This window comes from Equus asinus, chromosome 7 (assembly GCF_041296235.1).
Source record: "Equus asinus isolate D_3611 breed Donkey chromosome 7, EquAss-T2T_v2, whole genome shotgun sequence".
Classification (NCBI taxonomy): domain Eukaryota; kingdom Metazoa; phylum Chordata; class Mammalia; order Perissodactyla; family Equidae; genus Equus; species Equus asinus.
In genome coordinates, this window is record NC_091796.1 from 60,841,506 (window position 1) to 60,866,001 (window position 24,496).

The 24,496-nt window shown below is 41.4% G+C and overlaps 1 protein-coding gene across 8 annotated transcripts in view; it reads right to left on the bottom strand.

Moving 5' to 3' along the window:
• PTPRM (protein tyrosine phosphatase receptor type M) overlaps positions 1-24,496 on the bottom strand; it is a 779,977-nt gene that overhangs the window by 118,961 nt on the left and 636,520 nt on the right. For 4 of the 8 annotated variants that reach the window (XM_044773424.2, XM_070513578.1, XM_070513577.1 and 1 more), the window contains 4 exons: positions 22,573-22,724; positions 18,810-18,884; positions 18,567-18,593; positions 13,713-13,900 (listed from right to left, as the gene is read on the bottom strand). In XM_044773424.2, coding sequence (XP_044629359.2) covers positions 13,713-13,900; positions 18,567-18,593; positions 18,810-18,884; positions 22,573-22,724 — 442 coding nt within the window. The remainder of the gene's footprint in view (positions 1-13,712; positions 13,901-18,566; positions 18,594-18,809; positions 18,885-22,572; positions 22,725-24,496) is intronic. The other 4 variants (XM_044773425.2, XM_070513580.1, XM_070513579.1 and 1 more) reach the window with 1 other exon arrangement.

Consider the following 24,496-nt stretch of genomic DNA (forward strand, 5'->3'; position numbering starts at 1 on the left):
AAGGAACATGAGTACAAATAAAAAAGATAAGAATATATTAACAAATGTATGCCGCTACATAAAAAGTAGACATACCAATTCCTGTGAAAATATTAACTATAAAATTAATCCGAGGAAAACTAGAAATCCAGAATAGTCCTATAATTACTGAAAAAGATAGTAATTAAAAATTTTGCCATGAGGAAAATGCCAGATCTAGCCAGTTTCACAGGCGAGTTCTAAAGATAATCTGAATCTTTCAGGAACTCTTTTGAGAGAATGGAAAGAATACAAAATGCCATCTCATTGATTTTAAAAAGCCAAAATACTTTTCATTCTAAAATGAGAAAATAAATATGAGAAGGATAAATAAGAGACTAGTCAGTCATGAACATAGCAAAAATCATTAGTGAACAGGTTTCAGAAATGTTTAACATGTATCATGACCAAGTTAGGTTTATCCCAGGAATGAAGGGTTGGTTCAATATTAGAATGTTAATTACATTACTTAACTCACTACACTAACATATTAAAGAGAAATCAAATAATTATTTTGTATAACAATCAATGCTAAAAGAGCCTTTCATCAAATTTAATATCTATCCATGGTAAATAATATTAATAAACTAGGAATGGAAGGGAATATCCTTAATTTAATCGAAACTAATTGTTAATCACTAAAGGCCTTTTCTCTGAAAATCAGGACCAAGATAATGATGCTTGCCAATCTAAGTTTTATTCAGGGTTGTACTGGAGGTTCTAGTCAGCTTTATTAACAAGAAAAAATAAGTAAAATGAATGAGGCTTAAAAAAAATCAAAACTGTCATTAATGAGAGTTGACATGATTTCTCCATAGAAAACTCCAGAATAATATACAGACAAATGACTGAAATAAAGACTGCTGAAAAACGTTTCTGGACAAAAGAGCAACATACAAAAGGCAATAAAATATATATGTGTGTGTATCTATATACAGATACACACACATATGTATAGATCTATACATTTATACACATACTCTATATACTTGAAATAAAAAGAAAATATAATTTTAAAAGATACTGTTGCCATAACAAAAAAAGTATACATAACTAAAAGATGTACAAGACTCTGGAGAACATTTTGAAACTTTATTGAAAAATATAAAAGAAGATCCAAATAAATGGAGACATAAACCACATTAAGGGATAGGGTGAGCCAATATTGCTAAGAATTCCATTCTCCAAAGCCTTATAAATAGATCCCATGCAATTCTAAAATTACACAGAGTTTTTTAAGAAGTTGACCATATAAAACGTCCACATTTTCCAAAGATGAGGTGATCCTAAAATCACGGAAGCACAAAGCCTAAGGATTGCAAACATGTTTCTAAAGAACAAGGGAGGCCGTGGGAGAGCTCACGCAAGTCAGCAAGAGACATCAGCACTCCAGCAAAAAAGGAGGCAAAGCATATGGACAATTCATAAAAGAAGAGTTTTCCATGGTCAATAAACACATGAAGGCATGTCGAGTTTCAAATGACACTCTTTTTTCACCCATCAAATTGGCAAAGATTAAAAAAAAGACTAATGATCATTTGGTGCAGGTGTGTTAGGTAAGCATTCTCACGGAGAGCGCTGGTGGCCAGTGTGCACTGGTACAACCTTTCTGCAAAGTTGGCTGTCACTATGTATAAAGAAGCTTAAGGATTTTTTGCACTTTGAACCAGTAACTTCACCTCTTGACATCTATCTATAGAAAATAACGTAGTTAATCCAAAGAACTATTCATAGCCATGTTCACAGAAAAGACATAGGAAACATCTGTGACATATTTTAAGTGGGAAAACAAGATATGAAACTCTTTATATAAAGATTCTAATGCATTAAAATATTGGATGGATAGTGGGTTTATTGGTAATTTTTGTCTTTTTTTCTTTACACTATTCTTAAAATTTCCAAATTTCTTTCAAAAACTATGTGGTGCTTTTAAAGGAAAACAACAATAAAATTGGGACTTCAGAACCTTTAAAACCATATCTTGTTACTCTGTATCCTTACAAGTGTTTTTCATTATTAAAACAGGGAAAAAATAAAATCAAGCATTGTCTTTTAGGCAGATAAATTATGTTCATTGGATTTATAGTATATTCTCTTCACGTTTCAAGAAGTAAGGTTAAAATACACTTAGTAATCAGCCAAATAAAATGTTTTGGCCATAAAACTGGCAAGCTCCTCAAATGTATAAGCACCTAAAGCACATAAATACAATACACATAAAACATACGCCGTATATTTATAATTAACACTGAATACATTATAATTATTCAGTATCTCTTGTATAATTTCCCTGCACTAAACAGATAAAAGGTTTTCCATGTGTCCCTAAAGGGCAACAACAGAGGATAAAGGGCGTGAAGAAGTTTTTTACATTTTTAGGATACTAAACAATATGGGTGAATTCCATCACGGACATAGAACTTATTTTATTTCAGAAGATGCAATAGAAGAAATTGGAAAAGTCAGCATGTTCTCTCTCTTTTCAATGAAACAGCAGGTCAAAAAGATTATGGGCTCTGATTCAATATTATTTTGGTCTGAATAACACATGTAACAATAATGTGAATTTATACTATATAAAATGTGTAATAAATTAATTCAAAACATTTAATCTATGTATTTCCTTATTATTCAAGATCCTTAAAAACTGGGACAGTGGGGATTAGAGATGTAATGGAACTATGATCACAAACACATTTCACACATTGTGAGTGCTTGATACAAAAATGGAATAATATCATTAGCATATCCTCTCAACTCAGAGTTCCCAGTGCTTTGGAGATGGAGCGGGGTTAGAGGTTAGAGGTGAGAGTGGAAGAGGTTGACATGGGAGAAGAGAGAGGAGGAAAAGATAGGAAGGGCACATCAGAATAGAAAGCCCTCATTCAGAAACGCTGAATAAATTCAAAACTGGCAAGAGAGAGCCAGAGAACTGCCCGTGGATCCTAAGTGATGGCACTCTCCAGCAGTGACCTCCAAGCTGTGGCTCTCAGGCAGCTGGTCAGTGTGGTCCAATGGAAAACATCTCACCCATGGAAATATGTCAACCAAACTGGAAGTCTGGCATCGCTGAAGTGAAGGCACTAGTAATAATATCAGAGCTGTTTAGTGAGCACGTGGTCTTCACAACTGTTGGAGTTGCTTCAGGAAATTAGAGCGATTCTCTCAAAGGCCCAGGGTTAGGGTCTCAGCAGAGACTCTTCAGTGACATGACAGGTCAAAGACTTGGGACTCAAGTCTTCTGATTGCCAATCTATTGTCCTTTCTAGTATACAGCACTATTGTTTGGGAAAAATAATTGACTTTTCAGCTGGTTTTTTTTTTTTGTATCATTTAATCAAAGCTTACAGGTGTTATCTTGGTTCCTCCTGGAGGTCAGAGATCCAGTTAACAAGGTTGTCACCATCATGTTGTACCAACTCATTGAAAAAAGATTCAACATCTTCCAGAGAGGATGTTTTACAAAAACTTGGGCTTTCACACACAACTCAAGTTTACACATGCATTTTCTCCCTCCCTCCTCCCTTCCTTCCTCTACTGGGTTGGTTGGCAGTAACAGTCCAGGGAGGCAGCATATGGAATCTACGCTCTTGAGAGCTATAGCTTGATTTTAACTTACAACTGCTCCTGGTGGGTTTCCAGTGAGCCAGGCAGGCTGATACCTGCAGAATGATTTCCCTGCATTTCTTAACAATCAAAAACTAGAGCAAGAGAGGAGCAATATTGGAGTGACCTCATTCTCAAAGCTGGGGCACTCAGCGAGGTTAATGGTCAGCAACTGCTGCCGCGGAGATGTTGAAACACACTAGAGTTGGTGCTTCAACGGGGTCCCCAGGGCTGGATGGGTCCTCTGCCAAGGGACAGAACACTTCAAGCAAACAAAACTGCACAGAGGAAAAATAACACTCTTGCTATGAAATCACAAGTCAAATCAATAAAACACAAGGTTAATCTCTGTGATGTTGCATGAGGAAGGGATATGGTGTAATGGAAAGAACATGGAGTTTAGGGTCAACAGATTAGGGAATAAACTCTACCACTCCATAGTGCGATGTCCTTGGGCAAGTTACCTGAATTCTGAGTTATTTCTTCATTTGTGAAGTGGATATGACAATAACGTAATAGCCCTGTGGTTAGAAATATCTCTGTGTATGTGTATCTTTGTGCAGTGCTGACACATTAGGTGTTAGACAAAGGTAGGTACCATCAACATTATCACCAAAATTCTAAGAGCCAAGCAAGACCTTATGAAAAGTCTACTCTTCAAAGCCTTGCTCCCCACTGACATTTGTCCATGATAGCACAAATTACTTCTACAAGCTTTGAAACTCTGTATGGTGACATTTTCTCTCTTAGAATAATCATGTTATGAAATGTACTCTAAGTCTCATCTAAATAATTCACACTATTGCTATATTGGGGTTAAAAAACAAATTTAAAGCAAATATGGATTAAAAGTATTTATCCTAAAATTTTTAAACATACGGTTGGCATTTGACAAGTAAAATGATTAGACAGAACCACATCTATTCTTACCATTTTTAAATGGTATTGGTGAGGTTCAAATTGGTCAGCACAGCTTTTTATGACTGGGTAATGCTAACCCACTCAATCCTGTATGATGATTTGCACCATTCTGAACATGTATTTCATAATACTTCTAGCCATGTTTATTTTCATTTCTCTTCTAGGGCTGTAAGCATTTAAATACAGAGAAATTAATATAAACTAATTTATAAAGTAACTCATATTTAGTAGTGCTTGTCAAATATCTATTAAATAAATCAGCTAATATATAACCTACTATCCTATCAGTTAATATACTGCCCATTGTATTATCAATTAACATACTGCCCACTGTATTATCAATTAATGCATTGCCCACTGTGTTGTCAATTAATGTGTTACATGTTGCCTTCCACGTTTTGAAACCCAGAGCTATGAGACTGTGGAGAGAACGGTTGTTTCTGATCAGGAGATCAAGGAAAGCTTCAGGAGGAGGTAACATCTGTGTTGGTTCTGAAGGGATTTAGCAAGTGAAGAAGAAGCTGGAAGTCCCTCTAGGCAGAGGCCACAACATGAAGCACAGCCCTGAGACATGAAGATGCTCAGAGCGTGAGGGATGGTGAGTGATTCAGAAGAGCTGGACCATAAGGCACACAGTGGAAAGCCACTGCAGGTAAAATTAACGCCTGAAATGCAGGCAAAGGTCATGTCATGGAGGCCTGAGATGCCATGGTAAGGAGTTTCTTATTTTTTATAGACTCTATAGCAGATACTGGAGCAAGATAGAGTAATATCTATGTTTTACAAAGAAAACTGGCTGCAGAGTGGAGGATAGACTTGAAGGAGGGAGATTAAATGTCAAGAGTTAAATTAGGGCACTCTCACAACAGTTGAGGCAAGAGACCAGGGCCAGGCAGTGGGACTGGAGAGGAAGGGATGGAAATGGTAACCGTGGGGAGGGAAAGTCGCTGGGACTTGTGACCTCTGATGTGGAGGTGAGGGAGGGGGCTGGAGAATGACAACTGTGCTGAAGCTAGCTAGACCAAGTTAGTGGGTGGTGACACTATCCAACTGACACCAGATACACCTGAGGTCAGCAAGTGCTAGGACACAGGGGCCTTTACAGTCCTTTCTGGGCTGGGTCCTGTGACTAATGGTATCTGACACTAAAAGCATGTTAACAAGTGGGAAAAGTACTTAACTTCTTGCAGCATAGAAAAGAAAATGCTAATAACGAGCTTCAAAATGGAAACCAGACAGTTGGCCACAGGTGCTTCAAACAAATTGGTCAATGTTCACCACCATGAACTACCATAAGAGGGAGGAGGGAGGGCCATAGAAAATAACAATGTTTAATGCAAGTTTCTGAAGTTTGAGCTCGTGCTTGATATTATCAGGGGCATGGGGAAAAGGAAACTGGATTAAAAAATCAGCCAACACATAAAGGGTCCTGAAAGCAAGCATAACAAAATGGAGCATGCAACAAATAAAACAGGTAGTTCTGTACTCGTAGTTTAGAAAAAATAAACCAAGTATTCACTGTAAAATCAACTCTACTGCACTATTTAAAAATCTGCAGAGACTTTTTCTCCTAAGACAGTATCCATAAATACCTGTGCTTGACTTGCCCCAAATATCTTGAGGCAACCTCAAAATTTGAGAGAGCAGCTTTGTCATTTTCTTGTGGACCTGGCCCAGTATTACCATAATGATTAAAGGAAAAACATATCAAAACTCACTTGGCCGCTACAGCATTTGGAGGCACAGCTGTTGTAATTCTCAACGCATTTACAGTGCTTGCCAATGCTCCCCCAACTCCTCATCCTTAGCTTTCAATGGTTTTGTTGTTTGTTTTGTATCCTGTGGGACAGAAAATAACCTGCACTGATTGTAGCAACCGATTGACTCAGCTGGTGCCTCAGAATATGAAATGGGACCTGAACCGCACATCTGAAAAGTGTGTGGACTGGAGGTGAGGGGAAGGGGGCACCTGCACCCTGGACTGCTCAGAAGCATGGAACCAGCTGTGTCAGGCAAAGGTTCTATCAGCCAAGTAACACCAAGTGCCTCTTACTCCACCTGCCCCACCTCTGTTGTCAAACCCAGCAAAGGCCTGCTGTGCACTGTTGTTAGAACTTCTCTAGAAGCACGTGCAGTTCTCCCTTGGCCGAGGAGCCTCTCCCAGGAGACGAGGCATGAGGCAGCCACGTGCTCTCCTCTCCAGCTCTGCTGCGGCCCCTCTGAGGAGCAGGGCCTGTCTTCCCAGCTAAGCGTCTGCCCCTTCTCAGGGCATCTGACCAGGGAATTATACTCACATCCTCCGCAGGGAGGAGGTGCTTTTCAGGGAGTGGTTTTCTTTTAGGTTCCACTGGCTTCCCTGTGGTGGACAGCAAGTAAACAGAAAACAGGTTTGGAGGGCAAGAGAGACATTTTAATGAAAATTCCTGCTTAATTTGCCACAACTTTGTCAAACAGAGACAAAGGCATCAAATGTAATATTGTGCTTGCATTTAACAAAATAAGCTATTTTACTTAGAAAACAGAGGGAAGGATGAGCAGGGAAGATAGGCAATCCATACATTTTTAAAAAGATTTACATGGAGATTCAAGGAGCTAGACATGTTTACAGAAAACCCAGGTTCCTCAGAAGAATGCACAGGTTGTACCTAAGCCTGAAGATTTTGGCATAATGTCTTTAATGCCTATTTAAATTGAGCTAAAAAAACCAAACTCCATGTTCCATTATAAACTCAATCCCCAGTGTTTGCGCCCCGGAGAAATACACAGGAGAACAGCAGGTGGGGTAAGGAGGATGCTTTTCTAAGTCTATGTAGATACATATCTACACACATGCATATTTTTCTCAAGAGCAGGCTGCAAAGAGTTACTTAGGGTATGTAAGTGTCAGCTCTAGTAACTGGAAAACAATTTTGTTTTTAAAGATTGGCACCTGAGCTAACAACTGTTGCCAATCTTCTTTTTTTTTCCTGCTTTTTCTCCCCCAATCCCCCCAGTACATAGTTGCATATTTTAGTTGTGAGTCCTTCTAGTTGTGGCATGTGGAATGCCGGCTCAGCGTGGCCTGACGAGCGGTGCCATGTCCGTGCCCAGGATCGGAACCAGTGAAACCCTGGGCCGCCAAAGCGGGGGGCGGGGCGTGAATTTGACCACTCAGCCATGGGTCGGCCCCTGGAAAATAAAGTTTTGAGCCCCAAAGCGATGTTGTTTATTAGTTAATGAACAGTTCTGTCTGTGTTTTTCAGGACGCTGTATCCGGCAGTAGTTTTAAATTGCTTGTTCGTCCTTGATCTTAATTTTACAATGACAGCAAACCATATTCTTTCAGAATTACATGACTGTTTTCCTATTTAAGGTTAATATCTTTCTCCAAAGAGACTTAGGATCAGTTCGAAAATTGAGGACTAAAGAAGCCTTCTGGGGATGACAGAGGGGGAGAAATTCACTCTCCAACCCCACAGGGTCACCAGTGAGGCGGCCGCCTCCATCTCTTCTGGCTCCCTGTGGCAGGATGGAGCAGTTCACAGCTCTAAGGCTGCTGGAGCGAGGAGGAGTAACGTGCCCAGGACACCCAGGTCAGGACGGGGCCCGTGGGTTCAGGGCAGGTAGAATACTGGCACACCTCCCTCTTCCACTCAGGTGATAAATGCCCGGGCATCTGCAGGGCAAGATCGCTCAGGCCTACACTGCTCCCTTGAGTGCAGCTCTCTCCTTTCTCCATTCTTGGTAAACCCACGGATTTTCCCTAAAAGGTTGGCACAGCCTGCTCTTGGCTTGTTTGGAAACAGACCAGCTCCTCTTTCACAGCCACGTAAACAAACTTGCCCTTTGCACTTGCCTTTCTCCTGAGATCCTGAACCCCTTCCCGCTGACAACACGCCATCTTCTGCTCAATTCAGTATGTTTACTTTTTCACTGTGATTCAGGTCTGAGTTTCTTTTGAATCACATTATTGCATTTCCCTGGTGAGATATGCCACGTGACGATCTTGTTAGACCAAAATCAAATATGAAACTTGCACTGCTCTTTTTCTCTGGTTTGGACACACTTATGGCAGCTGCTTGGGCAGGAATGAATCCCTCCAGCCTGCAGGCCAACTTTCAGACATTTTTGTCTTGGAAAAGATGAAGACGAGTTGGTTGAAGCAGTGTCAACAGAGAGGAAGTCACTATTTCAAAATTATTTTACAATCTAGACGGCTGGTTTTCCCCAATACACATGGATGGAGGAAAACCAGAAAGACTGATTGGATGATTATGCTGAGTGACAGAAGCTGCTGGAGACTTTCTTGACATTTTATCCCCAGAGACACTTCAGGATTGAAGTAATTCATTGCTTCACCAAGTGTGGAAGCCAAGCATTCCACAGCAATTTTGGAATGGAGATGGAGCAATGTAGTTCATATTACATTTTTTCAGCAAACTTATCCTCTCCCCTTCACTTTTTCTGTGTGTGTGTGTGAGGAAGATTGGCCCTGAGCTAATATCTGTGCCAATCTTCCTCTATTTTGTATGTGGGACACCACCACAGCATGGCTTGAGGAGTAGTGTGTAGGTCCACACCCAGGATCCGAACCTGCAAACCCTGGGCCACTGAAGCAGAGCACGCAAACTTAACCACTACGCCACTGGGCCAGTCCCTTCTGTTCCCTTTTTTGGGTGTGGATTATCTTTCAAGCCATTCCTATGTGTCTCTTACAAACAATGCTTAAAACATTAAGCTGATCATACTAAATAGATCTCCATCCAAGTATGGGAATGAGACTCACGTTATCTGAGTCTGTCTTCTCCTCCCACAGCTTCCAGAATGACGTCCAAGCTTCTCAGTGAGACACATGGGTCCCTGTGTGATGGGAGCCCTGACTACCCTCGCCCACCAGCCCTGCCCAAGATTCTGTTTCCCAGTGCACCTTGCTCTCTTGCTTTGTGTCTACCTGGCATGCTGCCCTCTTCACCTTCTCCTGGCCAATGCCCACTCATCCTGCAAGGGAAGACTCACCCCTGCCCAGTCCTGCTTCCCGGGCTGGCTCAGGAACCCCCTATGGCCTTCAAAGTAACACTGCAAATCTCTCTTGTGGGGTTTAGCTGGATGGACGTGCTGCAGCTGCTACAGGGCAGCTTCCTCCTGCAGAGTGAGCTTCCTGAGGGCAGGGTGTGCAGGTCCCCTCTGCGTCCCCAGCACCTAGCAGTGTCAGATTCACAGCATCTGCTTAGTACTCTCTGCTGAACTAATGAGTGCAACTTGTCAGGTTAAACTTACCCCCAAATCCTACCCAGGCAAAGATGCCAGTAGAACTATTTTTTTAAGAGTATTCTGTGACCTGCAGTCACAGCATTCCTTAGGACTTTCCTAACTTAGATATGGAAAGACTATTTTAGCAATAAAAGGTGACAGCATATATTTTAAAATACTGATTTTCCCAGTTCTCAAACTCTTTTTTCCACAGAATCAAACCTACCTACTTATTTAAGTTACTTTTTAAGGAGAACTTCTGACGATATGACACAGGGTAAAGGGATTACAGGGTAGTCCTGGAGTGAAGCAAAAACATACAGAGCCCTTTCCATAAAGCGACTGGCTCCCTCTCTCCTCAGAGTGCTGGACATGAGAGACAACAGAGATGTATTAAAACCACAATATGACACAGTTTCCCTAGAAAGAACACGGTGTGAACTTCTTCTCCTGGATCTTACTATAAGTTAGTATTTTTCTTTTACTAGCCAACACTTCAACTGAATGCTGGCTATAATTCTAGCACTTATGATGCATTAAATGAGTTAATCCTCACAATAATCTTATGAGGTCGATAGTTATTCCATTTTACAGATGAGGAAACTGAGGCCCAGAAAGGTTAGAGCTTGCCAGAGGTCACACAGCTGATGAGAAGCAGAGCTGACTTGGAACACAAGCAGTCTGGCACCAGAGCCTGTGTCTCAGTGTCTGATCTGTGAGATTCACATGACACCAGGCAGCCACAACATTCCTGACTTTCAATGTGGGTTAAAGGGAAGACGCATATTTAACAGTATGAGTCAAAGACGTACATTTGGGTAGAGTTCTATAGAACTCTAAAAAATAACTGCTTAAGGATTTTCTAGATTCGCACTAGAATAAAAATTCCCTGGCGTTAGAGAAACTGCAGCCTGGGACCTTTCACGGCCCTGCTAGTTCTCATGAACTTGGCTGTGCCTCTAGAAAAGATGTGGCATGTGATGCTGTGACACGGCAGGCAAGGATGGCGAGGGCCAGGCGTCAGGCTTTAGGGGAGACACTTCCAACTGGCGTCCCCTTCACCCTGGAGCCACTACATAGGTTCTTCGTGAACCCCATCCCTCCTCACGTCCCGCTACTCTCTCCCACCACGGTCCTCCTGCCAACATCAGCATCCCCCCAGGAGGGTAGCAGGAGGGAGTGCTTAATAATCTGAAAGTTACTGAGTGCCACGATTACTCCTAACAGAATTCTCCATTTCATGGTTCTCTCAGTAGCACATTCCTATTTGTTCCTGCTTTACTCTCCAGTGTATCATGTTTTCCCCTTCCATTTTTTTTTTAAAAACAGATACTGGTTTTGGTGTGTAAAAGTATTTACTTCTTTCCCCCAGCTTTATTGAGCTATAATTGATATATAACATTATGTAAATTTAAGGTGTACAATGTAATGACTTGATACACATCTTATTACTTTGTGTGTGTATGAGAGGAAGATGACTGGCCCTGAGCTAACACCTGTGCCAACCTTCCTCTATTTTACGTGGGACTCTGCCACAGGGTGGCTTGACAAGCGGTGCTAGGTCTGTGCCTGGGATTTGAACTTGCAAACCCCAGGCCACCAAAGTGGAGTGTGTGAACTTAACCACTATGCCACCGGGCCGGCCCCCACATCTTTTTACTTTTAAGCAATCCTCTCTGATCCACTGACTAGCTAGAATGAGAAAAAGAGTTTTTTGAAATGTAATTAATTAAACCTGGTGGTCTAGTGGTTAAGAATTGGTGGTCTCACCACCATGGCCTGGGTTCATTTCCTGTCAGGGAACCACACCATCTGTCTGTAAGTTGTCATACCATGGTGCCTGTGTTGCTGTGATGCTGAAAGCTATGCCACTGGTATTTCAAATACCAGCAGGTCACCCGTGGTGGACAAGTTTCAGCGGAGCTTCCAGACTAAGACAGACTAGGAAGAAGGACCTGGCCACCGACATCCGAAAAAACGAAAATCCTATGAAGAGCAGTGGAGCATTATCTGATCCAGCTCTGGAAGGTGAGAGGATGGCACAGAAAGGCCGGGCAGGGTTTCACTCTGCTGGACACAGGGTCACTAGGAGTCGGAATCGACTCGATGGCACCATCAACAACAATTAATTAATACAACGTTTTACTTCAGAGTATAACAACTCTTATAATCATCAATTATAATGTGCTTGAAAAGAGTATAAACCATTTCAGTTTGCACTTATAAATCATATTTCTTCAGGAGATCTGAATGGGAAATAATTTTTGCATATGTTCAAGTGTGTTATAAAAGCCCCGAGGTAGGTATTTTAAAATAGTCTGTGAAAAATTGGACTTGGGCTATTTTATAAACTGTTATTTGAGCCTATAACTAATCTCTTTGACATTAACATCTTTAACAAACATTTGTGCAATATCTGCATTCAGAAGATTGGATAGAACTAAGACATCATCTCTATTCATTAGGCTTATATTTTCCCAATAACCTAATTTTGTCTTTCATAAGATATTAATGCTTTTGGAAGTCTTACTCTTAATCCTATTAATTCCTAAGCTAGCCTTTAAAAGTGCATGAGGAAATATGCAAAGGCAGTCAGTTTCACTGAATTATAAGTTAAATTGCTAAAGGTAAATCTAAGAATTTCAGGGTTGCTAAAAAAAAACACTTCATCTGAAAATATTTTCTGGACTTAAACCCTTGGGGTCTGGTTTGAGTTAGTTTCCTTGGCTTTGCAGTCTTCTGAACTAAGGTCACTGGCAACATACAAGGATGCACATTCAGCAGAGCAAAGTGTGTCTGTTTGTCTGTACTGGACCAAAGACCTAGTCTTCAAGGAAGCATAGCAGTGGCATGCTCTGCCTGCTCTAACGAATCTTTGGTGAGTGAGCTTGGAAATGGAGCTAACCCAAGACAAGGCAGCTTCTGGAGCATTCACAGAGTATATGAGTGTGCCCCTGAGAGGAGAAAGAAGCAGAGTTTGAAACTTGTAGGATATGGAGGTGGTAGGAACTGATTTTACAACTGCTCTAATTCCAGACAAGATGTTTCCCAACTGTGAGCTAGTTAGGTAGATACAGGACCAGAAACACATTCTAAGATTTTAAAAAACACACATCCATATAGTCTTATTTTTGCTGTATGCACACTATCTTATCTTCACCAATGACTGTGAACTAATTTTAATAAGGTAAAAAGAGAAATCCATCTCCCCACCTTCCCCCGCTCATACACACATTCACACACACACACACTCACTCTCAGGTGATGGTGTGCTTCTTTGTATCAGACTTCTCCAAATCAATTAATTCTCTTCAGTTCTTGAATGACTTTTCAAGAGAATTAGCTAAGGTCAGAGGCTGTGAAGGGAGTGAGCCCTACATCTTATATTTGGTGAGAGAACATCACTGCTCCTGGAAAATCCCCTGAAAGCTGTCCGCACTAGATCCCAGGCCAGGGACACACTCTCTGGGCTGGCAGGACAATAACAGCCATGAGACTAACCAGTCCCTTTACTGTTGTCTAATCTCCACCACATGATATCACTAGTTGTTCTATAATTGCTTTAGGTGGACAGTTTCTTCCTGTGGTAACCACTACAAAACTATTAGGATTTAACATCATACTTAATTATAGGAAAATCTAAGAAAGGCGATCAGGAATCACTGGGGCAGTGAGCCAGGCAGGCCTCTATGTTCACTGCATATTTATGTAGAATAAGGGAAAAGGTGAAGTGGTGCCCCTTTTTCCATTTAACATATGTTAGCTTCCTGGTAACAAGTCTCACAGGCAGACGGAAATACACTCTGGATGAAAGGCCTGGTCCCTTTCTGGCAGCCCTTATGGGGTCTCACTGGCTGGCCAGATGAGTTGGGAGGACAGTAGCTGGCATCAGGCCCCAGAAGGCTGAGAAGGAGCCCTGGTGAGGAGCTCGTGCTCACCTCGTACTCTTCCTTGAAGCCGTAGCCCTCAGCACACTTCATCTGCGTGATGTGTTGGAGCAGGTCCGCCACCCGGATGGCGGGGTGAAGCTGCCCCGTCTGGTAGGGCACGTCGGCTGGCTCGCGCTTCTTGTAAGTGTGGGACTGCACCAAGCTGCTGGTGTCACTGGCCATCGTATGGGTCTCGTCTAGGAATAGAAGGCACAGGGAAAGTGAGGGAGAACCAGTGGGCTATGGCAGGGTCACTGAGAACGCTAGGAAGCTGCCGCTGACATCCCTCAACCTATGGCTGCAGTAATCCCTACGATGGCTCCGCAAAAAGGAAAAGTTAAATGCTTAGAAATTTAAATGGGATTGGCAACACTGATAGGAATGAGGCAGAAATCTTTGTTTTTACAAAGCAGTCCAAACGATATATTGCTTTCACAAAGCTAGTTGATAAGAACCCTTTAGCCTTTGGGTGCTAAAGTTTGTTAGAAGTTTCAGTCTGAAACTTCATCAAGGCCTGGTGCAAAACCAGCCTTGCATTCTTCCAAAGATTAGTTGACTAGTTTGTATGATGAAGTAAATAAACTCTGTACAAATGTTTTGTGAGCAAAATAAAAGTGCACAAAATGATTTGGTTTATAAAGCTAGCAATGAAAATGTGGACTTGATACATGAAATCTAAGCAAAGTGGAAAAAGAAAAGGGAAGTTGGTTTGATGAGTCACGGTGCATGCTGCAGGATCAGAAAGCTTGACAACGTGCTGTCGACCCACACACCACACATGGAATGTTCTACGAGAGCTAACATGCAGGCCAACATACAGCACAACTGACTGGCTTTGTCAGAACCTACAGAGAAGACACATACCCCCATTCCCTCCACACCTTTTCCATGGGGCGAATGGGGGACTTACCATTTATTGGCACTTTTAAGAAGATACATATAAGGAGAAAAGAGGAAAAAAAGGAAACAGGGCATAAGCAATAGTACTGTGTGAATAACTCCAGGCTGTTGCTATTTGGTGCTTTCATTTTACAGTTAAGTTTTCTAGTCACAGGTGGTCAGGGGGCCAAGCCTCAATTCTCCCTTCACGTCAGGATGGAGGTGTTGAATTTAAGCACTCAATACCAAAAGGAGGTTAAAATAGTATCATAATTGCTTTTCATTCCCCATGAACCAAGTCACGACTAAAAGAAGTCTTATTTGTATTCGACACATTTTCTCATTTAAATTCCTTGAACAAGTCAACCAAATTGTACTATAGAATTAATGTTAAAATTTGGTCAAATAAGCCTAAAGAGGCTATATTTTAATGGAAGACTACTAGTAAATTAGATTAACAAACTGAAGAAATTGTAGCTATTAAAAATGTCTTATGCAGGAAAGTGCTATTAGATTTAGAGTTCCCCATTTTCCACGTTAACTCATTATAATGCTGAATCTCTAGCCATTTTATGATTGAGGAGGTGTCTCATCAAACTATAATGCTGAAGTCACTTAAAATGAGACTATGAAATCAAAATTAATTTCAGGTACAAAGAATTAAAACATATAAGAAAGGATATGTTCAATTTTTTAATAAAAATTACCAGATTGTTTATCAACAGGGAATTCAGCTATGGGGTTTTTTTGTTTTTGTTTCTAAAACTGAGAAACTCAGCTCCAAAGGGCATTAATTTCCTTCAAAGGCGTTTGGTTTGCTGGGCCTGGTTTTGAAACCTCCCTTCCATCCGCATTGCAAAGCACTTGGGGATGCATGGCATGAAGGTGGCACACAGTGTGTCGCTATGTTGCTGTTGCTGAAATGGCACCTGGATCACTACAACGTGGCTAAAGACACAGAGACAAAATAAAAAAGGGTGGTAAGTGGATTTTATGATTTTCTTCATTTGGATTTGCTTTGAAATTTAGCAATTCATATGTTCCCATGTTCTTAGAATAGTCACAAATAAACTGGGAAATTCTCACGTCGGCTTTGCCTGCTGGCACCTGCCAGGCTCCTAAAGTGGGATGCAGATCCCTGCTGAAGTCCTGAACCCACCAGGCTGCAGCTACTCCAGTGGAAGTTCTGCTCTTTATACCAGAATAAATGGAATATTAATTAGTTTCCCCTGTGCCTCTCTCATTCTCTCAGTTTTGTAGCTTTGGGGAGGAACATAATTAAGGGCCCTCCACTGTGCACTCACTTCTACACTTCCCTTAAATGGATCACTGGGGCCTGGCATGCGGATCCCTGCAACCTCGCAGCACTCTGATCCCAGGGCCAGGCACTCTTGGAAGTTGCAACTCCACAGAGCTGCAACCACTGTCACCACTGTATGCATCACCCCTGCTGCATTAGGACATCTGGCCTCATCACCAGTGTGGATGCGTCCTAAAGCATTTAAACACCAGCCAGGCCATCAAAGAAAAGGCTGCATCCGTTATCTAGTACATAGATAGCGAAGAGGGAATAGGAGGTGTATCTTGCAATGTGTGTTATGAAATTGGGTCACCCACACCATTAGAAATTCTTGATTTCACCAAAATTAGTGATTATTCAGTTTCCTCTGACTTCTTAAAAAATTACTACTGATAAAATATCACTTTAATTTTCTTATATTTGTTAAAAGTACCCACCAACAATTTTTTTACTTAAGAATTATGCCTAAGAGGAAATCAGAAGTAAAGCTTCTCGCTAACCGTCCTGATGGTTCTCTAAGAATTGAGGACTAATTCTACCTGTATTTTTTAATAAACTAGTTTGAATTTTTAACAACCCAACTGAAAAATCTAGAATTGAAATGAGTGCTATGTTTTTGAGGTGGGGGAGGTTCTATCTATCGATCAATCTATTTATCTATCTAACTTTTTTTTGCAAGAAAATGATGGAAAGGCATCCTAAAGCTCCATCCATTAGGGCTGGGCACCTCAGCACATGAGAGCAAAAGGTGGAGGCAGGTGCTAGAGGATTTAAGTGCTGAGCTCTGAGTCACAACAGAACACTTCTTTTTGTCTTATTGTGAATTGTAATAGTACTACTGCCAAAAAGTGCCAGAGTAAGGTACAGCTTATCTTCTTCCCATGGCTTTAAGTGACAACCTCACTAATCCTTACTATACAATATATAGATTCATATTTACAGCAATGTGGCAAGAATAGTCCCCAAGCACTACCATTTGTTGCACTGGTTCATATATAAGCTAGACATGATAACAGTTATTTGTTGATCTGGCTGACTTATTTTTCACAATGTGCATCATTTTTGCTATTTGAATTGTCTGTTCAATTGATTCCCTCTCGGTAAAGCCTAACAAACTTTAAAAGATGCTATTAGTGTTCATAATAACAAAGTAGTGACTTTAAAAAATGATATTTGTTTAATAAGCTTATCTTAAATCCTGCTGCGAAATCTGAACATTTTCTTCCCTCTGACAATGCACATCTTAGCCCTCCCCACTCACAGCTCCCCCGAGGTCAGAACATCTACTAGAGAAACTGTGGAATGAATGCCACAGCACACAAAGAAGTCGCAAATCTTTGCCTATTGAAAGATTCTGCAAATGTCATCTGCATGGAGATTGCATTGTCGGGTGCCTGAGATTAGCCCGTGCCCCTCGCTTATGAAAAGAATAAAAATGCCGCCTTCTTTCCCTTATAGTTGGTATTAAATGGAGAGGGCTTAGTGAGCTTTGTTTGTTACCCTTCATAATGATGCAAATTCAAAATTCTGGTATATGTCCATTCTTAAACTTCTGAGTTCACTTTTTTCCTCAGGCAACAAACTTGCTTAAGCCCAGAAAGCACTATAAGGAGGAAAAATCACCCTCTATACAAAAATTGTAACAACTCAGAGAAAAGAGAAGCACAGGGGGAAAAATTATGCTGCAAAGATATAAACCCTTCTGAAGAGAATTAGGAAGCAGAAACGGCATAGCCGAGGATGGAACTCTCGCTCTGATGGACTGTCATACACCTTGAAGTCTTGCTGTGCTCCTTTTCGGTAAGGTTAGTAGCAAGAAAGGAAGGCAGCTGGGACACACTTGGGTTACTTATGCATCTCAAATGCAAGAGCAGCTCATGCCTCTTTGCTCATCATAGCCAGGTAATGCCATTTCTCCTCACCCTTCTTACACTGGACGAACGGGATTTTTTTTCTTTAACTCCCCGCTGGGACCATTTCATACTTTTAATGCATTCTGCCCCACTGAGCTAACATTTTATTTCATTTCTAGTGACATCTGACACATAGTAAACCACGTGATTATAAAGGGCCATCTTGTCATTTTGCTGTTGAGAACATCAGCTCCTTTGAAATTCCACTGTGTGACAGACACTTTGGAATGCTAGGGCTGCCCTGAGTGGCTCCAGGGAGGGGTAGGGGGCCAAAACTCTATTATGATTGTTTTTCTGTATAAGATTTGGCATAATTAGAAAAATGCTATTTTTGGAATTGAAGTTTTTAGCGCTTAGCAATAAGTGAAAATAATAAGAAACTATTTTCACTTTTACGACTGTCACATTGGACAGAATTCAGCTCTTAGAAGTACACAGCTGAGTGATGACATGCTGTGTTTTTCCCTGGATCAGAGCTAACTTTAAATTCCGAACATAGAAAGGAGGAATACTGGAGCTGGGATTGTCCATTTGAACCTTTTGGTATCATTGCCAACATACATGCAGCAAACTCTTCTTATGAATGGAAACTGTTTGGAGAAAAGTCTTTTTATTATCTACGTACTCCCCTGCCCCCCAGGCCACCCACCACCCCCGTGTCCTGCTTACAATCACTGCATCATACAGAATTAAAACTCCAATCTCCTAGAGAGGCCACTGACTTTCTAAATTACTCCTGCAATAAACTGTGATAAAGGGAAATGTTCTCACCTAAAATTGCAGTTGGCACAAATGGGTCTGTCATACATCATAAGCAGGTCAATGCAGAGAAAGTAAAAAGAGAAAGAACAGTAAATGATTGATGAAAGGCCCCCAATTTTCCCATAGAAAGCATCAGGGTACAACACATCAAACATGTTAAACTCCTAAAGCCTCATGGACAGCAACGTGAGCACGGATTGATGCTGATGCTCAGGGGTCAGGAAGAGATGAAACAATGGAAAAATCTGTTACCTGGGTAATAGGAGTTCGGCACCGATGTGCTCAGAGTATTTGTTTTCATTGTAAAAGATGATGGTGAAGACACAGCTGTAAACAAGATAAAGGCTAGTCAGCGGTTGTGCAGAGGCAACATCGGAAGACACGGCACTCTGAGGTCACTCACAGGGACACCATGCTGGTGTAGACTGCACTGAAGAAACCTCAGAGAAGCCCTGCAGTCTGTGTGGTAAATATTACCATTCCCCGCCGTCTCCAGGGACTTACTCAGACTTCAGAGGACAAGCACCCTTTTATCACTTAAAAGATTTTCTTACCCCACAAATGAAGAAAACACCCGATAACCACAACTGCTATTTTGAATTGAGAAATTCACTGGACTTCTAGCCTTTGCTTGCAGCAGTCTAGTATCATGCCGAGCTGATTTTTCACAACTAAGAGTGCGAGAATGTGTCCACACACGGCTTTTGGAGCATATCCTGACTGTTAGTGTTTTTGTAGTCTGCTGAGGCCCCTCCTTCCTCATATTGAATATTCCACAATGCTATGACCTGGTTTATGAAAAATAAATGCGATGCTCCACGTCTGCTATATTTAAGCTGAAAGTTTGCATGCCTACATATTGTTCTATTAGTCTTTTCAATCCTTATAAAAATGTTCATTTTTCTTTAAAATATTTCTCTGAAATACTGAAGATTTAACCATTACATATTCTCTTCCTATTATTAAGAGGGAAAGTCAATCCCATTCAACTTATTTGATTCCACTGAAAGTGGGTATTTCCTATTTTTAAAGCCGTTTGTTAAAAAAGTCTTCAACATCTTAATTGATTAGTGCTTTAAAAACACTTTAATTTCATTAAAGTGTAAGGATAAACGATTTGACTATGCTCAAGTACTCAAACTGGCTAATGTAAACCTTAACTCCTCTGATGCAGGTCCTTATCTACTAGACGCTGAGTTCCTGATCGGACACTAAAGCTCAAGCACAACACTGTATCATGGAAGCCATTCCTAATCCCTGTGGGTATTGCATGTTATCTTTATCCTGATGACTTGTTAAAATATTTTAGCTCTCCTGGAGCAGTTCCTTTAGGACAGTGTTTTTACCTATGTTCATATTTTCAAGTGTAGAATTAATAAATAATAAAACAAGGACCAGGACCCAGGCTGCCTGTCATTTATAAGATATTTTTCTAAAATAGAGAAGTATCACATTTATAATGCTCATTTATGGAAAGCTGCCAGGAGAAAATAAGAGAAATTGATGAAAATAAGAACAAAAAACCTGAGTACCTATAAAACATGTTTGGGTCAGCAAGAATAATGCCTATTATCTGCGAACATTTTTATGTGGTTGGTAAAACGTGCAAGCGGATAAAAAATAACTATGCTTATTTTCACCTTTAAAAAAGATATTTACATTTGTCTTCTAGTATAAAAATTAAACCCATTCCCACTATACCCATCTATTTTCCCCTTCTTATGTACAATTCCCATTTGCTTTGGTGGACAGATGATTCCCCATTCTCATAAATGTGCTCATGCTTATTTCTAAATTCTCCAATCTCATTTTTCTGTCTCCTTTCTAAAAGCCACTCACCTCCCAACTGCCAGCACTTTCTCCCAACCCTAGAAGATCTCAAACATCCCCAGACCTGTTACAGGTTTGGGGTTGGAAGCCTAGTGGTCCAATGAACACTTTTCCTCCCCCAGTAACGGCTTTCTTTTTTTCCAGGCATTAAGAGAGCATTATGATAAAGTTCACCATTGGCGTCACTCTCAACGGATGGGATTCGATGGAACTACTCATTGCCCAAAGAGTGGGAGGAAAATGGAATGCCCGCTGCTGCTTCTACAGGCTCTACTGATGGCAGGTAATGATGCTCAATGGCTGATGAGCCAAGGAAGCCGGCGCCAGCCTCTGCAGCAGTCCTCTTCAATGGGCACTCGTGGATTTCCACTGACATGTTCACTTTTTAAAAAGGAACTGCCAAATTAAATTTCCTGTCCAGAGGCATTATCCCTTGTTGCTCAAACTTCAAAAGCCTGGAAATTACTAATGTAGGTTTCTGCTCTTTGGGCAGGTAATTCCAAGTAAATTTAGTCATGAGCAATTTCACCATGAAATACAAAATTTGGAACATTAACGGGTTATCCTGGAAAGTGAGAACATATAGCCAGTGGTCCCTTTCAGACTGACATGCAAGAACTAACTGCTACTACAAAAATTCTAACCGTGTCTGTGGTGGGAAGGACTTTTCCCACCCGAGTCCTCAATAAATGCACCAGCAATAAATTGCTTTATTTTGGTAGTTAAATGCGTTGTATAGATATATATACGTACATACGCACATACATACATATGTATATACATATCTTTTTAATTAAAAGTATAATATTTGCTAAAAAAAAGCAGAAAAAATTCTCTGAAAAAATGGGATGCTGTTTGTGGTATACTGAAGCCCCACAGACTCACCTACACTGAAAATGACGTGAAAGAGCAAAGAACAACGACCAAGGAGGAGGAGTGCTGTCCTGCCCACCCGGGTCTAAGCCGAGTCTCCCTGTGTGTGCACTCCTGCTCCACTGGGCCAGGTGTGCACGTGGAACAAATAAATGAGACAGGGCGGACAACTGTAACAATATAAAGTGGCTCTCCGCGGATAAGGCAGACAACTGCAGCCACTATAAACAGAAAGAAAAAGCCTCTCTATGAAGGCTTGCTGAAGGGAGGAGAAAGGCGCAGAAGGCACATGTGTTGACTACGTGGTGATCAGAGAGAGGAGGAGTCAACTGGGCTGGGCTGCAGAATCAGAACAGGCCCAATGGGTGTCAAGACATGAGCACACACTGTGCATACTGGTATCAGCCCTCTCCCCCCAGAGACGGATTTCTGTGCTGCTCGCACTCAGAGGCCCCAAGCCTCTATGCATTTACACTAGTAACAGTGACGGCTGTACTTTTATTCCATCCCCACACTGACCAACACCCCAGCTATGCAGCCAGGATGAGCAGCAGCTCGTGGGTGTGGATTTCACATGGCAAAGAAACCTCTGACCTTGAACCCAGGAGGGCTGTGAACCACAGAGTCAGGCCACATCAGGGATTTACTTCTGGTCTCTGAGGAGATCTCCAGGGACACAAGAACCACTCCTTTTGTACTTCAAATAATCAATGTAGTTGTTAGCTTCCTAAAATAATGCCTTGTACCTGGATACAGGTGGTGGTGTGGGAAGGAATTAGCCCAGCTCAGTTTACCACCTGGCGGGAAATGTAAGACCTGTGAAGCGGGTATACAGTTTAACTTATTAATTGCCACTAACAGGCCTATAATAAAGGCAGAACCTGTCAGCCAAACAAACAAACAATTAACTTGTTACTGCCATTTAGTGAACTGTTTTATAACAGGCTTCTCTTGTGGAATCCCACACCTGACTAGCTTACAAACAGGATCTAAACAACAAAAAGGATGCTGAGAAGCAGCTGCCTTCCTCTTCGAGAAGAGAGAAGCCTTCACATCATTGCTCTCTAAGTCTTTACAGACACTTAACCGTGGCTGCCTCTGCTCTCCCATCTGGCCTATCACCTTTGCAACACCTTTTCTCCTAAGCCACCCACGGCACACAGAGGAGTTTTGGGGGTCTTTAAGGGGACTGGAGAAACCAACAGGGCACAAGAATTTCTTAGGGAGTTTTTGTTTTCTAATCCCCCAGTACTATCTGGAATCTGGGAAAACCAGAGAGACGTATGAGAAGCCAGGAAAGGGGTGCACTTACATCTCCCGTTCAGATTGTGCGTGTCCATGAATGAGAACGCCTCGTCGCAGTTTGTGCCTTGCTCGGCATAGCTCTTGTCCATCGAGTTCACCATCACAGTCATCTCCTGGTGGGTGCTGCTCATCGTCTCCTTCCGCTTCTTGGCTAGTTTCCTTTGAACAAAGAATTCATCATATAGACATGCATGTGAACGGAAAATGGGGGCATTGACATGTGTATTAACCAACGATCAGGAATAACTTGCGTTGAATTAATAGTATTCATCTATAACATTGATTTATGGTGACTTCTAGATGTTGGGTTTTCTGCCAACTGCAGAGAAACAGATGAAAAATATCCACTGCCTATCCTCAAAAAAACCCACTGCGATATTAGCCTAAAACATCACGTTCTGTTTCTCCTACTAAAAGCCAAATTAAAATGGTCAATGGCCCCACTACAATGCAATCATAATCTATTTACTGATATGCTCCTAGAATTACTTTTTAGTTTGGTGCCATATTCACTGTCAAAGAGTAAATACCCCTAGTAAATATTTGCCAAACAAAACTGAAATAATCCAAGGATGAATCTAAGAAGCATATTGTAGAGCAAAAGAGCAAAACTGGGCGAGGAATGAAGACAGTCTAACTGCAGTGCATGCGTACAGAGAGCAAGCAGTGACACGGAGCCCACACGGGACAAGGACCTCAGGCCTCAGGAGTGCTGGAGGGCAAAGCCTGAATGCTCACGTGGTGATCACACTCGATAAAATCCCAAATGAACCCAAATTAGATCCCCATCTGGGCTGGTCAACAGAGCAGAAGATAAAAAATGTCAAGTTGTTGGCTTCCCTGGAAAGTTCAGCAGAGGAGTAAGTCCCCGTGTTCCCTCACTCAGTGGAAGAGAATGCAAAAAGGTCAAGGAAGGCAGAGATTTCCAAGTCTTTTGGAGACAGTTTAATCCTGGCCTCTGCATCCTACTCATTGACCACCAAAAACTCCTAATTTGAAGTTACAGATACTTGGACAAAAGCCATAAAAACCTAAGTGAAATTGACATACAAATAAACAGATGAAACAAATTTTTACAGGTTTTACTACTGGAAGTTGTTTTATGCACCCAAGACAGACGAGATTAGAATTAGAGCTGCTTAAGAAGAAGGAATAAAGTGAAAAGGTTTAAGACCATAGCATCATAATACCAAAAATATTATGTCCTAAAATATTCTAATTCTGCCTAAGCACTTAGCAGCATTTACAACAGAAAATGGCAGCTATTCCTAGTAAATCATCTTGACTCTGATTGACCTAGGACACAGCAGAATTTAAAGTGAGCCCCATAATCAAAATCACCCCCATATTAGGTGATTGCTAATGCAATGAAAGGCATTGACAACATTAGACCATACGGATAAACTTTATTATCATTTCCAAATGCCACATAATCCAAATGCTTTCTTGCCTGTAGTTATAATAAGCTTTTAATTTCATACTTTGAAGGCAGAAGGGTTTCATTAATAAGTTGCCCTTTTTATTGCTAAAAGTTGTTGAAAAAAGATACATTTTTAAACAGAAAAATGAAAATCATCTAGAACTTCTTTGACAGTATTAACGTTGTGAAGATTTTTGAAAGGTAAAGCCAGCATGGTTCCTCTGGTGCTGGTGTTCCTCTCTCGTCAGCATGCAGACCATGATTATCCTCTGAGAGCCCGTTCTCCAGACAACCACACTAGTCCGGGCGCCAGGGTCTGGCCCTGGCTGCTCCCCGCAGGTGTCCTGGGCACAGGCAGCATCAGGCTCAAGCTGCACAGCAGTGGTTACAACACCCTTTCTCTCCACTTCTGAATCTGCCAGCTCATTGGAAAAGCATTCTCGGGCCAGGTCTCCCCAGGAACACTGAAGTGGAGGACTGAGATAAATAGTTCCGTAATTCAGGCAAAACG